This window comes from Capricornis sumatraensis, chromosome 9 (genome assembly GCF_032405125.1).
Source record: "Capricornis sumatraensis isolate serow.1 chromosome 9, serow.2, whole genome shotgun sequence".
Classification (NCBI taxonomy): Eukaryota; Metazoa; Chordata; class Mammalia; order Artiodactyla; family Bovidae; genus Capricornis; species Capricornis sumatraensis.
The window spans coordinates 4,240,257-4,259,687 of NC_091077.1; the positions used below are offsets into that span (position 1 = coordinate 4,240,257).

At 40.1% G+C, this 19,431-nt stretch overlaps 1 protein-coding gene across 1 annotated transcript; it reads right to left on the minus strand.

The window, feature by feature from the left end:
* Positions 1-1,720: 1,720 nt before the first annotated feature.
* On the minus strand, positions 1,721-19,128 carry ZNF454 (zinc finger protein 454). The gene is made up of 4 exons (XM_068979699.1): positions 19,065-19,128; positions 16,953-17,079; positions 16,462-16,551; positions 1,721-3,054 (listed from the first exon to the last, which is right to left on the minus strand). The coding sequence occupies exons 1-4, from the start codon at positions 19,095-19,097 to the stop codon at positions 1,721-1,723; spliced, it is 1,584 nt and encodes a 527-aa protein (XP_068835800.1). The 5' UTR covers positions 19,098-19,128.
* Between the last annotated feature and the right edge of the window lie 303 nt (positions 19,129-19,431).

Below are 19,431 nucleotides of genomic sequence, written 5' to 3' on the forward strand. Positions count from 1 at the left end.
AAGTCTATGTTCAACCTGAAGTCCCGATTCAACCATCACAAAGAATATCCTCTCCTGTAACTTGGAGCTACGGTACAGCTTTCATGGGGGCTGGCAGGTGACCCAACTTGATGGAGAGCACTTTCACAGACCAGGAACCTGCCACACAGCTTCCCAGATGACAGCTGACATGCTCTTCCACCTTCATGCCTTATAGCATGCTCCAGCCTGCAGTAGTGTGGGCTCCCCATTCTTTGTGATGGGGAAGGGGAGATGCCATGAGGGGCTGTGTTTGAAGGCACATGGATGTTATTTTATCTGTGATTTCTACTGACAGCACTAAAGAATTAAAGATAGTGAGGGAACTGTACCTGCAAGGCTAGAGTATCACTCCGACTTCTGGGAGTGGCCCCTGCCAGAGAACGTCACAGTGCTGCTGATCACTCCATGGAATTACTCAGCACGCTGCTCAGTACTGTCAGAATGGGCTAATCTTTAAATGGTAGAATACCAAGGTGGTGGAGAGGAAATCACAACTTTTAAGTGCAAAATCAGAAATTCAAAGCTCTCTCCATCTTCTGTGAACACAGAGTTGATACCTTCAGAAAAGTGGACAACAGGAAGGCAAGGACCAGGATCCAGCAGTTCAATATTCTGGGAGCAACAAATATACTCTAATGCAGTGGATACAGAGGACTGCCCAGCCAAAGGAAAGGGTGGTTAAGAGCACTCTGACAACCTGCCTGAAACTCTAACCTCATCAGTTGCACATCATGAAATGGCAAGTCACAGAAGCAGAGTTGGCCCAGAACACCTCTAGGTTTTAGAATTATCACACCCAAAGTTGAGCATGCCCCTGACTGCCATGTGTAGAGTACTACAATGCAGAACAATTGGAAGAAAATGTCTGCACAGACTGTGTCCCTAATTTAGGGATTATCCAAGGGTGAGAGTCAAGCTGAAGCCCAGAGGAACTGGGTAACTCAGGAATTTAGATCAACCTCTGCCTTCCAGACAGGGGTCCCGTGTTCTGAAAGCTGGGTTTAGTGCAATATCCAGAATCATGGGCTCTTTATGAGGTCAAGTCATCAGTTCTCAAGAGCAAACTGGGTGGTAGTAATTGATGTGATGCTACCAATTAGGAGTTGCTAAATCAAATAAGGACACACTGTTCAAATGAATTATCCCAGGAGAAGAATACAAGAAGCCAGTGGACATATGAGCCGGGAAATCTGACAAAAGGTGGTTTGAAGCAGAAGGCAGGAAGCATAACTTAACTCCTGGGCCAATGCATAGATAACTGCACTTTCTTTACACTGGTGTCAGCTGTAGGGGGTGAAGAAAACAAAGGGTTCCATTAAAGGTAGAAAGCCTCCTACAAGTAAAGTAAAATGCTTATAGACCATTTTCTTTTTGTTCCTTTGCTTCTCAACCTTAATTTTTACAATTTTATAATTTCTCTTAATGGTGAACATTAGTTCACCATAGAAATTATTCTGTTGTTAATGAAGGTCCATTCTGCTTCTGATACTTGGTAATTCAGACTAACTAAATATCACTGCTATTCAACCAAGATACTTCCTGAAGTATGAAGAGTGTTTGCCATTCTTAAGGTCCCAAAACCCATACTAGTGTGAACCTTGATTCTCAGTAAAAACAAAATGACTATCTTCAAGTAAGCTTTCATGGTTATTCTCCTGCATTCAATAATTAATACACTCAGTCTCAAAGCTCTTCCATGTCACTTTTCTCCTATATGATGTCTCTGATGCTGAATGAGGTTTGCAGTCTGGTTAAAAGCTTTCCCACATTTATTACATTTATAGGGTTTCTCTCCTGTGTGAATCCTCTGATGTTGAGTCAGGTGTGTACTTCGGATAAAGGCTTTCCCACAGATTTTACATTTGTAAGGTTTTTCTCTGGTATGAATTCTCTTATGCTGAGTGAGGGCTGAATGGTCGCTGAAGGCTTTCTCACATATATTACATGTATAAGGCTTCTCCCCTGTATGAATTCTCTGATGTTGGGCTAGGGCTGATTGGTCCCTGAAGGCTTTCTCACACAAACCACATCTGTAAGGTTTCTCCCCAGTATGAATTTTCCGATGTCGGGCAAAGGATGAATTATCCCTGAACGCTTTCCCACATTCATTACATTTATAAGGTTTCTCTCCGGTATGAATCCTTTGATGTTCAGTAAGGGAAGAGTTCACCCTGAAGGCCTTTCCACATTCATTACATTCAAAAGGCTTCTCTCCAGTGTGAATTCTCTGATGCTGAAGAAAACTTGTACTCTGATTGAAGGCTTTCCCACATTCATTACATTTATAGGGTTTCTCTCCACTATGAATATTCTGGTGTTTGGTAAGATGTGCCCTACACACAAAGGCTTTGTCACATATATTACATTTAAAAGGTTTCTCTCCAGTATGTATTCTGTGATGGTGGGCAAGGTGTATGTTTCGGATAAAAGCTTTTCCACATAAGTTGCATTCAAAAGGTTTCTCTCCAGTATGAATTTTCTGATGATAAGTAAGTGAGGAGCTCACTGAGAAGGCCTTGCCACATTCCTTACATTCATACGGCTTCTCACCAGTGTGAATTCTTTGGTGATGGATGAGGTGTGTGCTCTGGTGAAAGGCCTTCCCACATTCTCTACATTCATATCGCTTCTCTTTAATAACAATTTTCTGATTTGCATTAAGTTTTTCACTATGAATCTTCTGATGTTTATTGAGGGTTGAACTCTTAGTGAAGACTTTTCCACACTCAATACATTCAAAGGCTTTTTTGCTAGACTGAAATCCCTGACTCTGAACAAAAGATGAGTTCATGGTGCCATGTTTTCCAGATTCATCACATTTCTGGTCACCAACCACAGATGAAGTTTTCTCATGAGGAAGCACCATTTGCTTCAAGTTTATCTCCTGGCCTCCATGATGCCATTCCAACAGGCTATCATATTTCCAGCAACTATCTCTAGTGAATCTTTCCTTGATCATCCACTGACCCAATTCTCCTTCAGGAATATCTGTCTTGAGAATAGATTTCTTATTCATAGGTGTAATCACCCAGTCTGAAAGACATTAAAAATAAACATGTCTGTTTTATCATAGTAAAACATCTAGTTGGGATAAGTACATGAGCTTGTTTATAATGCTAACAAAGAAGTTGCAATTTTGAAGACTTCTTGAAATGCATATAGAAAAAGGGGAGAAAAGGTGGATAGAAGACATGGCAGGACTGGGTTGATCAAATATACTATGTATGAAGCAGGAAAATTTGGAGATGGCATTCACAAATCATAGGCCTGAGTAAAATATTTATTTTCTTTGTGATTACAGAGAAGTTACCTGAATTTTAAAGTCTCAAAAAACCTATACAGACAGCAATATGCTAACAGATAAGGAAAACAAAACAAAACAAAACAAAACCATGCATCTTATCTATTTTAGTGATATGGGCTTTAAAATAAACTAAATGTGGCCTTAAGAAACCACTGCAACTAGAGGTCAACACCTGGTAGGAAAAAAGTTCAGCTTTCAGAATAACTACTAAAATCAGCATTTATGTTCTGTAAACTCATTTCAGCATTCAGATGGAAAACAAAAAGTTAGGCTGTGAAACACTGATATCTACTAATAAAGTTAGGACTTTCTGCTGTGGTAAGGGCTTCCCAGGTGGCACTAGTGGTAAAGAACCTGCCTGCCAATGCAGGAGACAGAAGTGACACTGGTTTGGTCCCTGGGTCCGGAAGACTCCCTTGAGGAGGAAATGGCAACCCACTCCAGTATTCTTGCCTGGGGAATCCCATGGACAGAGTAGCCTGGTGAGCTGCAGTCCATAGGGTTGCAAAGAGTCGGACACGAACTGAAGTGACTTCACACACATGCACGCTACTGGTAAGGAAGCAATGTCTTCAAACCTATATGAATGTGACACTGATATGAGGAAAATGCACCATGATGATATATATGTCAGCACAGAAAATCTGGAACAAAGCAGAACATCTGCCAGGACACATCCAGTATGTCTTGGAGGCACGACCCTGAATTTGGGGAAAGCACTCTACTAGTCATTAGAAATGGGACTCTGCTACCGGGATATGGGCCATGGTCTCATGAGTTGTCTGATGAGATGATTCCTCTCCCCACAAACAAACTCCACACTTACTCAACAACATTCTCACTTGGTCTCATGGTACCCTGATGTTAACAAGCAGAATTTGAATGAACATTAGTTTCTGGTACATATTTGTGAACGTCTTTTAGTTTGTCTATTTAACACTTTGTACCAAGAAATGCAATGGTAAGCACTTGATGTTAACATAGATGATGCAAAGATTCCTGGGAAAGCCTATCAAGAACAAGCCTCCCTCAAAAGTTTTTTCTCCTACTCCCTCCAGAAAATCTATAAAGAGCTATAATCATTATCATCATCATCATCTCCTTGTACTTATCTGGAAAAGAAAGTTAAACAGGTGTACTTCAAGGCTAAAATCCTTGTGAGCTTAGAATAACATATCTTCACTCAAAAGAAAGAACGTTTAAACACCTGTTTTGCCAAATCTCAAAATCTTAAGAACTGAATTATGCTTCTGGACCTGATAGAGTGGCCCTGTGGCAGACCAACATTATTGCAAAAAATTACTGAAAAAAATCTGCAGTGAAAAAAGAATCTGTCTAAAGTCATCAGATATCACTTGAGGCCAACCTGATAGTCTAATATTTGAGAGAGAAAGAAAATGCAGAGAGGTGATCCAGTTTTTTTCCTCACAGAATTTGATGAATTCTTAAGTTTCTCAAGGCAAGAAACTAAGCTAAGTAGAAATTCAGAATTCTCTATAGTCTTATAATACCGTTGAGCCAAAAATTGGAGTTCAGGACCTCCTCGGGGTGGGGTGAGTGGTGGTCACAGTAAACATATAAAGATTTCAGCTGGGACTCCTGGAGGGCTACAACTCAGTAGCAAAGGCTTCATGAACATTCAACCCAATCTCCAGCTAAAGAGTCCCTGGATGGATTAGGAAGGTTTGCTTTCACTCCAGCTGTCTACCAGAGGGAAGGCAAGCTTTCTCTGGAGGGAAAATAACATCATCCAGAGCCTATTCACTCCTTCATACATAACGTCTAGGATTCAGTCTTAAAGTACCAGGAGTACTAAGAAATTATTGAATCAAGATTAAAAGCAAATAATAGACAGAGATCCTCAGAACTCAGATACCAAAGTTATCAGACATGGGGTTTAAAAATAAGTGTGAATATTATGTTAAATAAAACAGATAAGAATGAGAATTTTAACAGAAAACTGGAACCAAAGAATCAAGTGAAAATTCTAGAACTGAAGAATATAATAAATGAAATAAAGAACTCAATAGATGGATTGAGTATATTATCGGCCATAGTATATTATCAGACATAGCAAAAGACAGGAATGTGTGCTGTGCTTAGTCGCTCAGTCATGTGTGACTCTTTGTGATCCCATGGACTGCAGCCCGCCAGGCTCCTCTGTCCATGGGGATTCTCCAGGCAGTAATACTGGAGTGAGTTACCATGCCCTCCTCCAGGGGATCTTCCCAACCCAGGGATCGAACCCAGGTCTCCCTCATTGCAGGCAGATTCTCTACCGTCTGAGCCACCAGGGAAGCCCAGAAGAGCCTATGCACCACAACTAAAGTATAGCCCCCACTCCCTGCAACTAGAGAAAAGCCTATGCAACAAGGAAGAGCCAGCACAGTCAAAATAAAAATAAATAAACAAAATCATTTAAAAAATATTATTGCACAAAATAATACTAGCAATGTCTTGAGAGGTTGAACATATGTACATAATTAAAATACATAAGGAAAGTTAACACAAAAGATGAAAGAAAATAGAATTATTTCAAGTTATTAGCATTGCCTGGGAATTACTTATTTTGGATAGTAATAAGCTGGTTTTATTTATTAGACTTAGCAATAAAAGACAGTTAAAGAAGATACAAGCTCTTATGGGGGAATATAGAACAATAAAAATAGTTGATTCAAGAGAAGGCAAAATAGAAGACAAAAAAGAGATTTAAAGCAAGTGAGTAAAATTGAAAATAAATAATAAAATAGCAGACAGCCAATACTATATATATATTAGCAACTGGTCTAAATTATCCTATTAAAAACTAAGGTTGTGAGACTGTATTTAAAAAAATAAATCCAACTATAAGCCACTCATGAGAGTATTACCAGAGATATAGACCCAGAAATAAAAAGAAAGAATAGAAAAGGATGTACCAAGCAAGCACTAACCACAAGAAAGCTGGTGTACCTATACTACTATCAGACAAATCTCATTTAATTAGAGAAAACAGACTTTTAAATTGTTCATATTGACTAAAGGTTTGTTCAAGTATCTAGGAATATATACCAAATCTATACTTTCATGTAACATAACTTCAAAATGTATAAGGTAAAAATTGGGACAATAAAAGGAAAAAGGAAATCTTAACAATGATAGATATATTTGCACACCATTCTCAAAAACTCGGAAATCAAACCATTAAGAAGAGGGGTGATCTGAGCTATAAGATAAACTTGACCTAAATGATATACTGAATATTTGGAACCATACTCAGCAATGACAGAATATATATATTTAAGTCCATACATAACATTAACCAAAATAGAGAAGGAAATGGCAACCCACTCCAGTATTCTTGCCTGGGAAATCCCATGGACAGAGGAGCCTAGTGGGCTACAGTCCATGGGCTCGCAGGAGTCAGACACAACTTAAGTGATTAAACCACCACCACCAAAGTAGAATGAACACATTTCACAGGACACAGATCATTCAGAATGTGTACTCTGAACTCAGTGGAATTACACCAGAAATAAATAGCAAAATACCAAAAAGGTAGTTAGAAAATCCCCAGATATTTTAAAACTAGTCCATACATTTTAAAATAACTGATTAAAAAAAAGAGGAAATCACAACAAAAGTTGAAAATATTGTAAACTAAATGGTAACAGAAACATGAAACATAACAAAATGCAGCTACAGCATGGTTAGAAAGAAATGTATATCTGTCTATCTATATCAATTATCAATCTCAAGAAATCAGAAAAATAGAATATTAAATACAAAAGAGAAACGAATAACAAAAATAGCAGGAATCAATAACTTAATTAAAAATTGACAGACCTCTATCAAGACTAACAGAGAAAGAAAGAAGGCACATATTACCACTATCAAGAATGATACAGCAATAGAGACACAGACATAGAGAACAGACTTGTGGACACAGTGTGGGAGGAGAGGGTGGGACAAACTGAGAGAGCAGCATTAAAACATAAACATTCCCATATGTAAAACAGATAGCCGGTGGGAATTTGCTGTATGAAGAAGGGGGCTCAACCAGGTGTTCTGTGACAACCTAGAAGGGTGGGATGGGGTGGGAGGTGGGAGGGAAGCTCAAGAGGGAGGGGACATATGTATACCTACGGCTGATTCATGCTATATATGGCAGAAACCAACACATCAATGTAAAGCTCCAATTAGATTTTATTTATTATCCTCCAATTAAAAACAAATAAATTTAACAAAGTAATGATAAAAGTAACATCAAAACAGATTCTAAAGAGATTTATAAGATAATAACATAATGAGGAAACTTTATGCCGATAAATTAAAAGACTAAGTTCTAGGAATGTATAGTATACCAAAACAGACACACACACACACACAAAAACAGAAAATGTTAATGGTCCTATATCTAATAAATAAATTGAATCTTCAGTTTAAAACCTTCTCACAGGGGCTTTCCTGGGAGTCCAGTGGTTAACAATCCTCCAGCCAATGGAGGGTACACAGGTTTGATCTTGGTCCCAGAAAATCCCATACGCCTTCAAGCAACTAAGCCCACATACCACAGCTGCTCAGCCTGTGCTCTAGAGCCTAAGAACCACAAGAGAGGCCAGCACAAAGAGAAGCCCATGCACCACAATGAAGAACAGTCCCCACAGGCCACAGCTAGAGAAAGCCCACACACAGCAGTGAAAACCCAGTGCAGCCAAAAACAAAGCAAATAAAAATGAAAAAAAAAAAAAAAACACTCTCATAAGGAAATTTCCAAGTAGATGGCTTACTAGTGAATTCTTCTAATCATTTCAGGAAGTCCAGTCTGTATACAAATAGGCCAATGGGACAGATTATAGGCCCAGAATCAGACCTATGTGCAAGTAGTCCCTATATGTATAACAAAGGTAGGCACACTGCATACAACAGGGAAAAAGATAGTCTTTTCAGTAAATAATCCTGGGTCAATTGAATACCTATATGGAAAATAAGGAAAATAAATCTTCCATAGAGGAAAACACAGAAGATCTCCAAGACTTTAAATGTCTTTAGTAGAACACAAAACACATTAACTCTAAGGGGAGAATACCCTGATTAATTGGATTATCCTAAAAATTTAGAACTTCGGTTTATCAAGTAACACCATTATTTCAGATGTGAAATAATATTTACAATATACCTATATGACAAAGGAGCAAACCCCAAATATGCAACCCTACAATATATCAATGAGGAAAGATCAGCCAACTAAACAGAAAATAGGGGAAAGACTTATACAAATTTTACAAAAGAGAATATTAAATAATTAATAAAAAGTTAAAAGATGATCAACTTCAGTCATAAGTTGAGATACAATGAGACACTCCATACATCTTCTAGAAGGGTGAAAATATTTAATGACGATACTAAGTATATAAGAGGATATGGCCCTCATATCCTGCTGGCTAGAGTATAAACTGGTATAACCACTTAAACTATTTGGTTTAAGTACATTAAACTTGCATACCCATGAACTTAGTACCCCTAGCTATATGCTCAAGAGAACCATATAATGTATGTTCTCTAAAAGATGCACAAGAATGTTCATAATAGTTTCAGTACTACTGATAGCTCCAAGCTAGAAATAAAACAAAGGTGTAGCAATAGTAGAATGTGCAAATGGCGGTAGCTTTACACAGTGAAATGTCATACTTCAATGAGAATGAACCAACTACTGCTGCATGTGACAACATGGATGAATCTCAAACATACACCATGGACGGTAAGAAGCCAGACACAAAAGAGTAGGCATGTTTGATTCCATTTATTAAACGTTTTAAAACAGGCAAAGCAAAGCTATGGTCAGGGTAGTAATTATCTTTAGGACAAAAGAAACAGAGAAGATGGGAGGGGGTTTCTGGTATTCACGTAACATTCTATTTCTTGATATAGGTGCTGGTTATACTTTTTATAGTATTTATATTATAAAAATTATACTTATAATTTATGTATTTTCCTGTGTTAGAACTACTTCAACAAAAGCCTACTTTTAAAAATCTGGGAGCAGCTTTCAAAAATAATAATTATTTTAAATATAATATTTATAAATAGTAATAATAATAATAATCTGGTTCAATAAAAACAATTGTTAACTTTCCTATGTAGCAGCTATTAGACAGCTATGTCTATTAAAGCCTTTTCTTGATTGTGATCATAAAAACTTATCACCTATATATAAGAGAAAATTGGCTTTTTAATGCTTTGTGTTACAGGAAAACACTCATCTAATTGTATATCAACAAGGGGTCAAACACACTCTGGCTCTACCACACTGAAGATGAACTGAGATGGGGAAAGACTGGATCCTCAAGTCAGTTCTCACTGGGGCCCAGGTCACTTCGTGGGGGCTGTATTAGGAGCAATACCCATAGCTGCATTGACACAAATTAAAAAAACAAAGGATGGTTTTAAACAATTAATATATAACTCGAGGGTATCAAGCAAAGCATGCAAGTAGTATGATCCAAACCCTATACAACATAGTCAAGAGGTCACACCCAGAGAGGGACCAGAAACGGACCCAATTTCCTCCAAATCATCACAAGTTTCAAGACCTTTCACCATCAGGTGTATCTGAGAGTGGCAGTGGGTAAAAGTGGCAGTGGGTAACATAAGTGGTCAGTTTGTGTGTGTTAGTTGCTTCAGTCGTGTCCAGCTCTTTCTGACCCTGTGGACTATAGCCCAACAGGCTTCTCTGTCCATGGAATTCTCCAGGCAAGAATACTGGAGTAGGTTGCCATTCCCTTCTCCAGGAGATCTTCCCGACCTGGGGAATCAAACCCAGGTCTCCTGCATTGGAGGCAGATTCTTTACTGTCTGAGCCACGAGGGAAGCTCAAGGTCAGTTTAGGAAGACTTTATTGCCCCCAGGTCTTCCCCAACTCAGAGGAGCGAGAGAGCTCCTGTCTCCCAACTGAGGAAAATCTCTTAAAAAGAGGTTTTTAAGCAATCAAAGAGAAAATATGAGAACACAGTGCCTATAAAGGGAGATGAAAGTGTTTTTATATTTAGAGGTAAAATATTTTAATTGTAAGATGTGAATAAGAGCTTACAAATAACACAAGAGTTCTTGGAAATTAAAAAGGATGGCAGAATTTGAAACCTCAACAGAGAATTCCCGCCATAAACAACTGGAAAACCAGGGGAAAAAATGAAACAACTATTTTTAGGCAATGGACAAATGACAGGGAAAGACTGATTAAAATATTTTACAAATCATGATAGATGAAATGGAAGACACCTGTCAAAAAGACACCTGTCAAAAAGTAGAACAAAAAAATCCATAGATGGAAATTTTAATAAAAAGTTAAAATTATAAGACCAGACCAGGAAGTATTCGGCATACCATCAAGAGCAAATAGAGAAGGCTGAAGGTGGAAATTAAAAAACACTAAAATAAAATGTCTTAGATTCACAAGGCAGAAATTCAGATGGAAGGCTCACCAGTACTTAATGGATCCAAGCATAGGACCATAACAGGGTCCGTCACTGAGAAACACTGGAGTATATGAGGAGATCCCGCAAGCTTTCAGAGAGGAAAAATGGATCACAAATGATGAAGAACCTGAATGATTTTGGATTTCTCAATATCAGACTGAGGACTAGAAAATACTAGAGCAATGTCTTCAGAATTCTGAAGAAAAGAAGACATCCAATGCTGAATTCTACCAGTGTTATGGGAGAAAAAAAGACATTGACAGATGCTAGGTTACCAAAACTTATTCCCATGCATCCTTTCTTTGGAAGCTACTGGAAGATATGTGCCACAAAAGGAAGAAAGAAGCCAAGAAAAAGGATGATGTGGGACACGTGGGCCAGGAAAGATGGGGTTTGTAGGAGGATGATAGCCAAGGCCCTGCGAGAACAGAGCAGGTCAGACTGCTTCAAAAGAGAATTTTCCAGGAAAATGAAATTGTTAGGACGAAAGCTGATCTAAACTTCTTGAGAAGAGATGCAGACAGTGAGGCAAGGTCTGAGATTAAATTAAACTAAATGAACGCCATGAAAGACTGCTTAGGAAAGCAAAGGCAAAAGTCAGAATTACTACATGGGTCAGCTGTGAATAGCGCTTCAGAATGTAAACACTGACTATTTCTCTGACCAAAAATACACTATACTGGGAGGACAGGGAATGGAAAAGGTAGTAAGATGAACAGCTGGGGAAGTGAGTCTAGTTCTCACTTTTTAGAGAAGGAATTCAGTAAATAATACCTAAAACTGAGGTCAATAGGTAGCAATATAAACACATTCCTTGAAGACACGGAAGCAAACATCAAATAATCTGCTGAAAGGAGAGAAAATGGTTATTTCTAAAGAGGAGAGAATGGGGATAAACAGGGACAAGAGGTCATCAGTTTTCATAAGGAACATTGTAATTTCATTAAACCAAATGTATTATTGTGATGCAATTTAATACTGAAAATAAAGAAAAAGAACAAACTCCAAAAAAGTCAAAGGAAAGAACTAATGAAGAGCACAATTTAATGAAATAAAGATAAGATAGAAAGTATCAATAAAGTTTAAAATTTCTTTATTAAATTTATTGAAAAAGGGAAACTTTGATAAGATTTATACAGGAAAAAATGGAGAAGGAAATGTCAACACATTCCAGTACTCTTGCCTGGAAAATCCCATGGACAGAGGAGCCTGGTAGGCTGTAGTCCATGGGGTCGCTAAGAGTCGGACACGACTGAGCAACTTTCCTTTCACTTTTCACTTTCATACAGTGGAGAAGGAAATAACAACCCACTCCAGTGTTCTTGCCTGGAGAATCCCAGGGACAGAGGAGCCTGGTGGGCTGCCGTCTACGGGGTCGCACAGAGTCAGACTGAAGCGACTTAGCAGCAGCAGCAGTATACAGGAAAAAAAAAGACAAAAGTAAATATTATTAGAAAACAATTACGCTTTGACTCAACAAATATATAATGGGACCTGGTGAGCTGAAATACAAGAGAAAACATGATCAAGTCTTTCTCTCATGGATATAAGGGTAGAAAGGATCATTTTAAAAGGACACAGAAAACAGTAAAATAAAGATCATTAAGACTAAGACTGATTAAGAACTTCAGCCAGTAAAGAAAGAGAATATCTCCTACAAGCAAATAAGATAAATTATAACAGAAAAGTGGAGGAAGAATATTAATATTTCACAGAACACAAATAATCAACATATGAAAAGATGTTCAATTCCACTAGGAAACAAGGAAGCGCCAATTAAAATCGCAATGAGATAACATTTCTCAAGAAGTTTGGCAAGTTCATGTTATCTGGCAAGTAACAGGAACTTGTATCAACTATTAGTATAATTAGGACCAATTAATTTAATCAGCAATCCACAACTATCCAGTAGAGCTGAAAAAGGATATACTCTTAAACCCAGTATTTCTACACATATGAATACACCTAAGAAACTCCCAAACAAGGCCTGAATATTTAAGGAAGCATGTACAAGAATATTCAGGTCAGCAGTATTCAAAAAGCAGCAAAAAGTCTGGAAACAACCGACAGTCTGTCAACAAAACAGATTAAGGTATAGCCATTGAAGAAGTATCAAGTGCAGCTAAAAATGACTAAAGCTACACATCTCAACAAGGATTTTTAAAATGCAAGCTGTGAGACTTCCCTGGAGGTCCAGTGGTTAAGACTTTGAGCTTCCAATGCAGGTGGCTCGGGTTTGAGCCCTGGTGGGAGAACTAAGATCCCCATACCATATGGCTTGGCCAAAAATTTTTTTTTTTTTTTAAAGCAAGCTGTGGAAAGGTAACTGTAGTACAATACATACATATCAAGCTTTAAAGCATGCAAAGCTAAACAACATTGCTCAGAGCTATGGATAAATGTGGGCTTCCCAGGTGGCACCAGTGGCAAAGAATCCTCCTGCCAATGCAGAAAACACAAGAAATGCAGGTTCGATCCCTGGGTCGGGTTTGATCCCCTGGAGTATGAAGTGGCAACCCACTCCAGTAGTCTTGCCTGGAGAATCCCATGGACAGAGGAGCCTGGCGGGCTACAGTCCATGGTTTTGCAAAGAGTTGGACACGACTGAAGTGACTTGGCATGCATGCATGGATGGATAAATGTGGTGAAGGGCATGAAGAGCCAGTGCTGGAGCTAGTGTAAAATTCAAGCTGGGGGCTCTCTGGTATGAAAGGAGGAAGATTTGATGAGGAAGGACATATCAAACTTCACAGGTATAGCTGTGTTCTGTTTCTTAAGCTGGACCATGGAGTGTGAGGGCTGTTTGCCTATTCTTCAGACTATTCAAAATACACCAGTATTTTGGGGCTTTCCTTGTGGCTCAGCTGGTAAAGAATCTGCCCACAGTGTGGGAGACCTGGGCTTGATCCCTGGATTGGGAAGATCCCCTGCAGAAGGGTAAGGCTACCCACTCCAGTGTTCTGGCCTGGAGAACTCCATGGGTAGCAAGGAGTTGGACACGACTGAGCAACTTTCACTTTCACGGAGTGTGGGGGCTGTTTACCTATTCTTCAGACTGTTCAAAATAGTACATATTCTGCTCTGTAGACAGGATTACAGTATCAACATACATCTGTCTGAAGTTTAAAAAAAGGAAATGACAATGCTAAGTGTTAAAATAATAGTATGAAAGAGAAATAACAGCTAATTCTCTACAAAATGTCTCAACAAATTTTAGAGAAAAAAACGCAGATAAAAATGAGAAAGAGGACATAATATAAAATCCTAAAATTATAGAGGAAACCATGCACAGCGGTAAATGAATACATTTTATAGCTCAAGAAAAGGTAATTTAAAGCTAAAGGGCAAAATGTGCAATTGATATAACAAAAAGAAACAAAAGATATAAACAGATTAATAAATAAGGAAAAAATGTTAAAAGTTACTAGCAAACTACTTAAATTAAGGGATGAGGCAGTTTTCTTCAGGTTTACTGAGCGAACAATTTCTGTATAAGTAAAGCTATTTTGGAGAAGGGAGGAAAATGACAGTTCGAGCGTCATGCTGGTTTAACCCTCATCTTGCCTTGCATATGCTGAAATTAGTTAACCACACAGAAGCTTGTTTTTTTTGTAAGTAGAGTTAATCATCTTTGCCTTACAGGTTGTAAGGTTGAAATGGGGCAGCTAACACATCTCCAGAGATCAGCCAGCAAGGTGCTGATCCACAAGAGCTCAAAAGTCAGCTCCCTGTGTGTACTAGCTCACAGCCCAGGAAAGAGAAAAATTTTAAAGGAAAGCTACCAGAAGGACTTTTCCTTACTATGAAGAAAATTAAGTGTCTGTCTAAACCAAGAGTGACTGATGCAACAACAGAAAAGTTCTAGATCCTCTCCCTTGAAAAGTCATAGACAAACTTATTATCATTGTTCTATACAGTCTTTTAAGTCCTAGCCAGTAATTAAGAAGTGAAACAGAAAGAAGAAAATCTAAAACGAAAAATGACTCACTAAATAAGAAGAATAAGAATTGGAGAGTGACATGAGGGGAATAAATATTTGGAAATGACTACCACTTTCTTATAGCAGCAATTTGCAGTTGAAAAACAAAAGGAAAGAGGTTATATTAAAAAAACAAAAATATAACTTTAACAGGAAATTGAAGGAACTTTATTAGGGTAATTCTTTGGTGGTCCAGTGGTTGGGTCTCTGCCCTTCCACTGCCGGGAGCCTGGGTTTGATCCCTGGTCAGGGAACTAAGATCCCACAAGCCTCATGGTGCAAAAAACAAACAAACCCCATAACTATATTGGGAGATAGAAAATAAGATTTCTTTCCGTGTCTGACTGGCTGACCACTAATCATCCTTCATGAATCAGCTCATGGTTTGGGGTGTCGAGGAAATTCAGAAACAAGAGGTGCTGGAGCAGAGGTTTGTGAAATGCATCTGGGAAGGCCTGGATTTTCATGTCATTACTCACACCTGACTCTAAAATCCCTTCCAGGCATAAGAGTCCTCTTCAGCTTCACAACTGCCCCACAGAAGTACAATAAAGAATTTGTGTCAATGATGAATAATGGAAGAATAAAAAGAATAAATGATGTTATTATGCCAGAGTACTGGGACAGTGGATTCATTTCTTTTAATTCCCACCCCATCTTTTTTTGTTATAACACTGCTTGTATAATACAGAGTAAAATACTAAAAATGCCTTAGTTTGGCTGTAATAAACATACAAACTCAGAATACTACTGAAGCAAGTTAAAAGATTTTGATAACTGAGTTTTGGAGTTAAGACATTTAAATTCTGTAACAGATCCGATCCTAGACATTCTAGGTAGAGTTATTTACTGTAGGATACAAAGTCCTCCCTACTTCATTGGGTTTCTGTGAAAAATCAATAACAAAAGGTTTTTAAAAATATTTTGCAGTTGGCAAAATGCTGGCAGAAAGTGAAAATGTCGTAATGTCTTGGATAATGCAATAGCTCTCTAGAGTATTCACAGATTTGGGGAGAGGCACCCCTGTTCCTGCTCTTGAGCTGCCAAATCCAATGGGTTCCTCAAAACAAGTAACAGCCACTAAACTAGCATGTTCTCTGTATCCCTAAGCAACAAGTCTTTGCCCCTTACTAGGTGCCAAGCACTTTGCTGGGTATGAGCAAAACAAAACATGCAATAAATCTGGCTATGCTTGTATGGTACTTACAGCCCAGCGCAGCACCAGCAGAAGGTGAAGAATAATAAAATGCTGGGTGTAGGTACATGTGGATGAACAAACATGGAGGTGGTGGAAGAAATCTGCGCTGTTTGTCTGGAAGAGCTGCCTCAGTGGGCACACAGTGACCGGCCCTGAGGACCAGAAGCTGCTCAGCTGTGTGTAACCCGGTGCTCTCCCTCCTCACTGGAGGAGTCTGAGCAGAGACTGCATGCTCGGGTGCTTAGGGAACAACAGGACACACAAGCACAGTGCGTGGCACAGAGCTGCCCATCTGTGCCAAACAGAGAAAGAAGAAAAATCACAGAAAGGACGGTCCAGAGAGGCACAAACTGCCACAAGAAAGGAGTGCCGAACCCACACGGGGACGAATGTGGCAACAGAGCATTTAGCTGACTGTGAAGGGAAAAGATACTGGTTTCTCAGTCCACGGGCCCAGTGCACATGCTGAGTCGCCCCCAGTGCCTCCCACATGCAGGATGCTTACCAAGACAGAAGCCTCCCAAGGAGTCCTCTGGCATCCACTCTTCCCCTTTTCCCAACTGGGAGGACATATCTGGTTTGGGTCCTAAGAGTCCTGTTTTTGAGGGGGGGAAAAAAAAAGGGCCATATCTGTTCATACCAGAGATAAAAATCACTGCAAGGATGAGACCTGGAACTTCCTGGAAAAGGTGACATGATAGGGGCCCAGGGTAGAGGAGAGTTCCCAGGAGGAGGAAAAGAAGGTTCAGGGGTGACAAAGCCAATCTGTTCCTGTCCTTCTCCCTGCTAGAAGGGAGGGAGGATTTGACTTCTAGTTGCCTTTGAGACAGCTGCACTTAGACTCCAAAGAGCCCTGTACCCAGGACACAAAGGAGAGGGACAGACATAACATCCTTAGAACAGCTCACTCCCAATCCAAACTGCTGTATGGAACCAGTTCAAGGATTCCAAAGAAACCCCCCATTTGAATATGAGCCTCCAGAGGCTCCCACTTACCCAGGGACACCAGGTTGCTGTAGTTCTCGAGCATGACATCCCTGTACAGGGCCCTCTGGGCAGGACTCAGCTGCGCCCACTCATCCTGGGTGAAAAGCACGGCCACATCCTTGAAGGTCACTGATTCCTGTAAGGGCAAACCCACCCCTGTTGACTGGGGGCTTCTCCCTTATGTGGCTCTCTGGGAAAGGCTTCAACCAGGAGCTGGCTGAGATCGGCGGGACTGTTAGCACAGAGGGAGCTGGTTTTCTGTGAGAAGGGAAGCATTTCCTCAGGGTCTCTAAGGGTCGAGCTCTTATTAGACTTTGTTTCCCACTCTGAAGAAAAAGACCTTGAGGAAAAGATACTCTTCCTCAGCACTGGGATTTCACAGCAGCTGTTCATTTTGTCCAAAACATTTTGTCCCATCTCCATCAAACTGCCACAGCCCTACAGCGGCACCTGCAGTACCCCACCCCTATGACCAATCATACCCAGGTCTTGGCTTCAGTATTATGTCTTCAGCACCCTTCCTCAACTGTTCTTGTATCATCTGTGCAGGCTCACTCAAGCACTGCCTCACTTTACTGAGTTCTGGTTTACTTTCTATTTCCCCCACTGGACTGTTAACTCCAAGGAGCTATGGACCATTTCTACTTCTCCTTTGTCTTGCCGTCATGTCTTCTAGAACATGGCCCATGTACCCAGCACCCACTATACATGTGTTATTCAGCAATTCTTCTTTTTCTTCAGCTGTTCACCTGCTCATCCTCAACACACACATACCATTCCCATCAAACAGTCCTTCTGAACAATGTGACCTTATTCCCACTGATCACAACTCATCCCTTCTGTGGAAACTCTGGACAAGAGGCCAAGGGAGCTAGTGTGCACTGAGAAGGAAGAGTTAAGTAGAGGCCCAGAGAAGAAAGTGAAGGGTCCAAGAGAAACGACTTTCAGATTATTCCAGACCTTCCCTGCATAGCTGAGGTACAGCTGCATTTTTGCCTTGATTGGGGTGATACCCAGTATCCTTCCAATAAACGCCTGCTTCTGCTTAGTTTGAGTTAGGTTTCTGTTACCTGCACCCGAGCCTTGCACAAAGTAGGCTGAACCAAGGAACGCTTGTTTGACTGAATCCATGAACCAATCCGTCAGGACTGTTGTTCACCTTTGTATCCCAGGCATGGAACATAATATTTGGCACATTTTACACCCCTAACATAGGTCTTTTGAAAGGCAACCAAAAGTATAGCAGCCTGTAAACCCAAGACAATTGTGTGACACCAACAATGAATTTGAGGAAAAGTCTAGGGAAGGGAAATATCACAGTGGACTGGCACCGTGAAGAAAGGTTTCAAAGGAAAACCAGTGCTTGAGATGGGCTCTAAAGGACAAGCTAGAAATCAAGGAGAAGGGTGAACAGCCAATAAGCTGGGACTGGGTTGACACAGGACTTTCAATCAGCGGCTCAACTCTTCCAGTGATTTCTGCCACAGGTTCCTTCCCTGGGCAGGTTTACATGTGAATGAATTAAACAAATTCACCAAACTCATCAGAATTTATACACTCAAATGAATGCTGTCTCCTTCAAAGTGGAGTTCATATCTTTATTCTAAAAAAGCTAGCACTGCTGAAAGTTTTTTAATAATTTGTTGAAATTGAAAACATGCCATTTGAAAGATTTCACTGGTAACCAACACTCCTCTGAAGTAAAAAGCCAAATACCATTGGAAAAAAAAGTGTTCAGTAAATCCTACCTTCCTAAGAAAGCATTCCAATTTCACTCTTCTATCACTGTGTTAGGCATTGCCTTTACCACTTTAGATCCTTAATTTTAGTTGCTGGTGGAAAGAGGGCAGGTTTCCACTCTGGACCAATCTGGGCTTCATGTCCAGCTGTGTCATTTATATGACCTTTAGCAAGTTCCTCAGCTCTGACAACCACCAGAATGAACCCAGCAAGGGCGGCAGGAAGCATGGGAAAGGAAGCAAGTGGGTCAGGCTCCTGAGTGAGAGTGGACTGGGAGAAAAGCTTCTGGTCAGGGGAAAGAAACATGCCCACCCTCCTCAACCATTACATTCAAATCTAAGGCCATTTAGAGGGGGAAGCCCACAGTGAACCCTCACTTACCTGGACCATGGTGGGCAGGCACCTGACTGCCATTCCTTCTGCTCTGATGAGCCTTTTTAGAGACAAGCAGAGTAGAAATCCTCAGGCTGGAAACACCTTCTACTGTTCATGAGGAGAGAACTGGGTCAAAAGATATCACACAGCAGTCCAGAGGGGGGCCCTGAGTATTCACACCCTGGGAATCCTCCAATACCCCAAACAGTGAATTCTCAGTCCCTATTTGCTCCCAATCCTCTCTCCTCTTCGGGGATATTTCTGCTGGCCTCCACTGTAAATGGAACGGCTCTTCTTGCTGCTACTCCCACTATCCCCCATCAATTTCCACCTAGCAATCTGAGTCAAATTCTCAGTATCTTTCCTTCCGTAT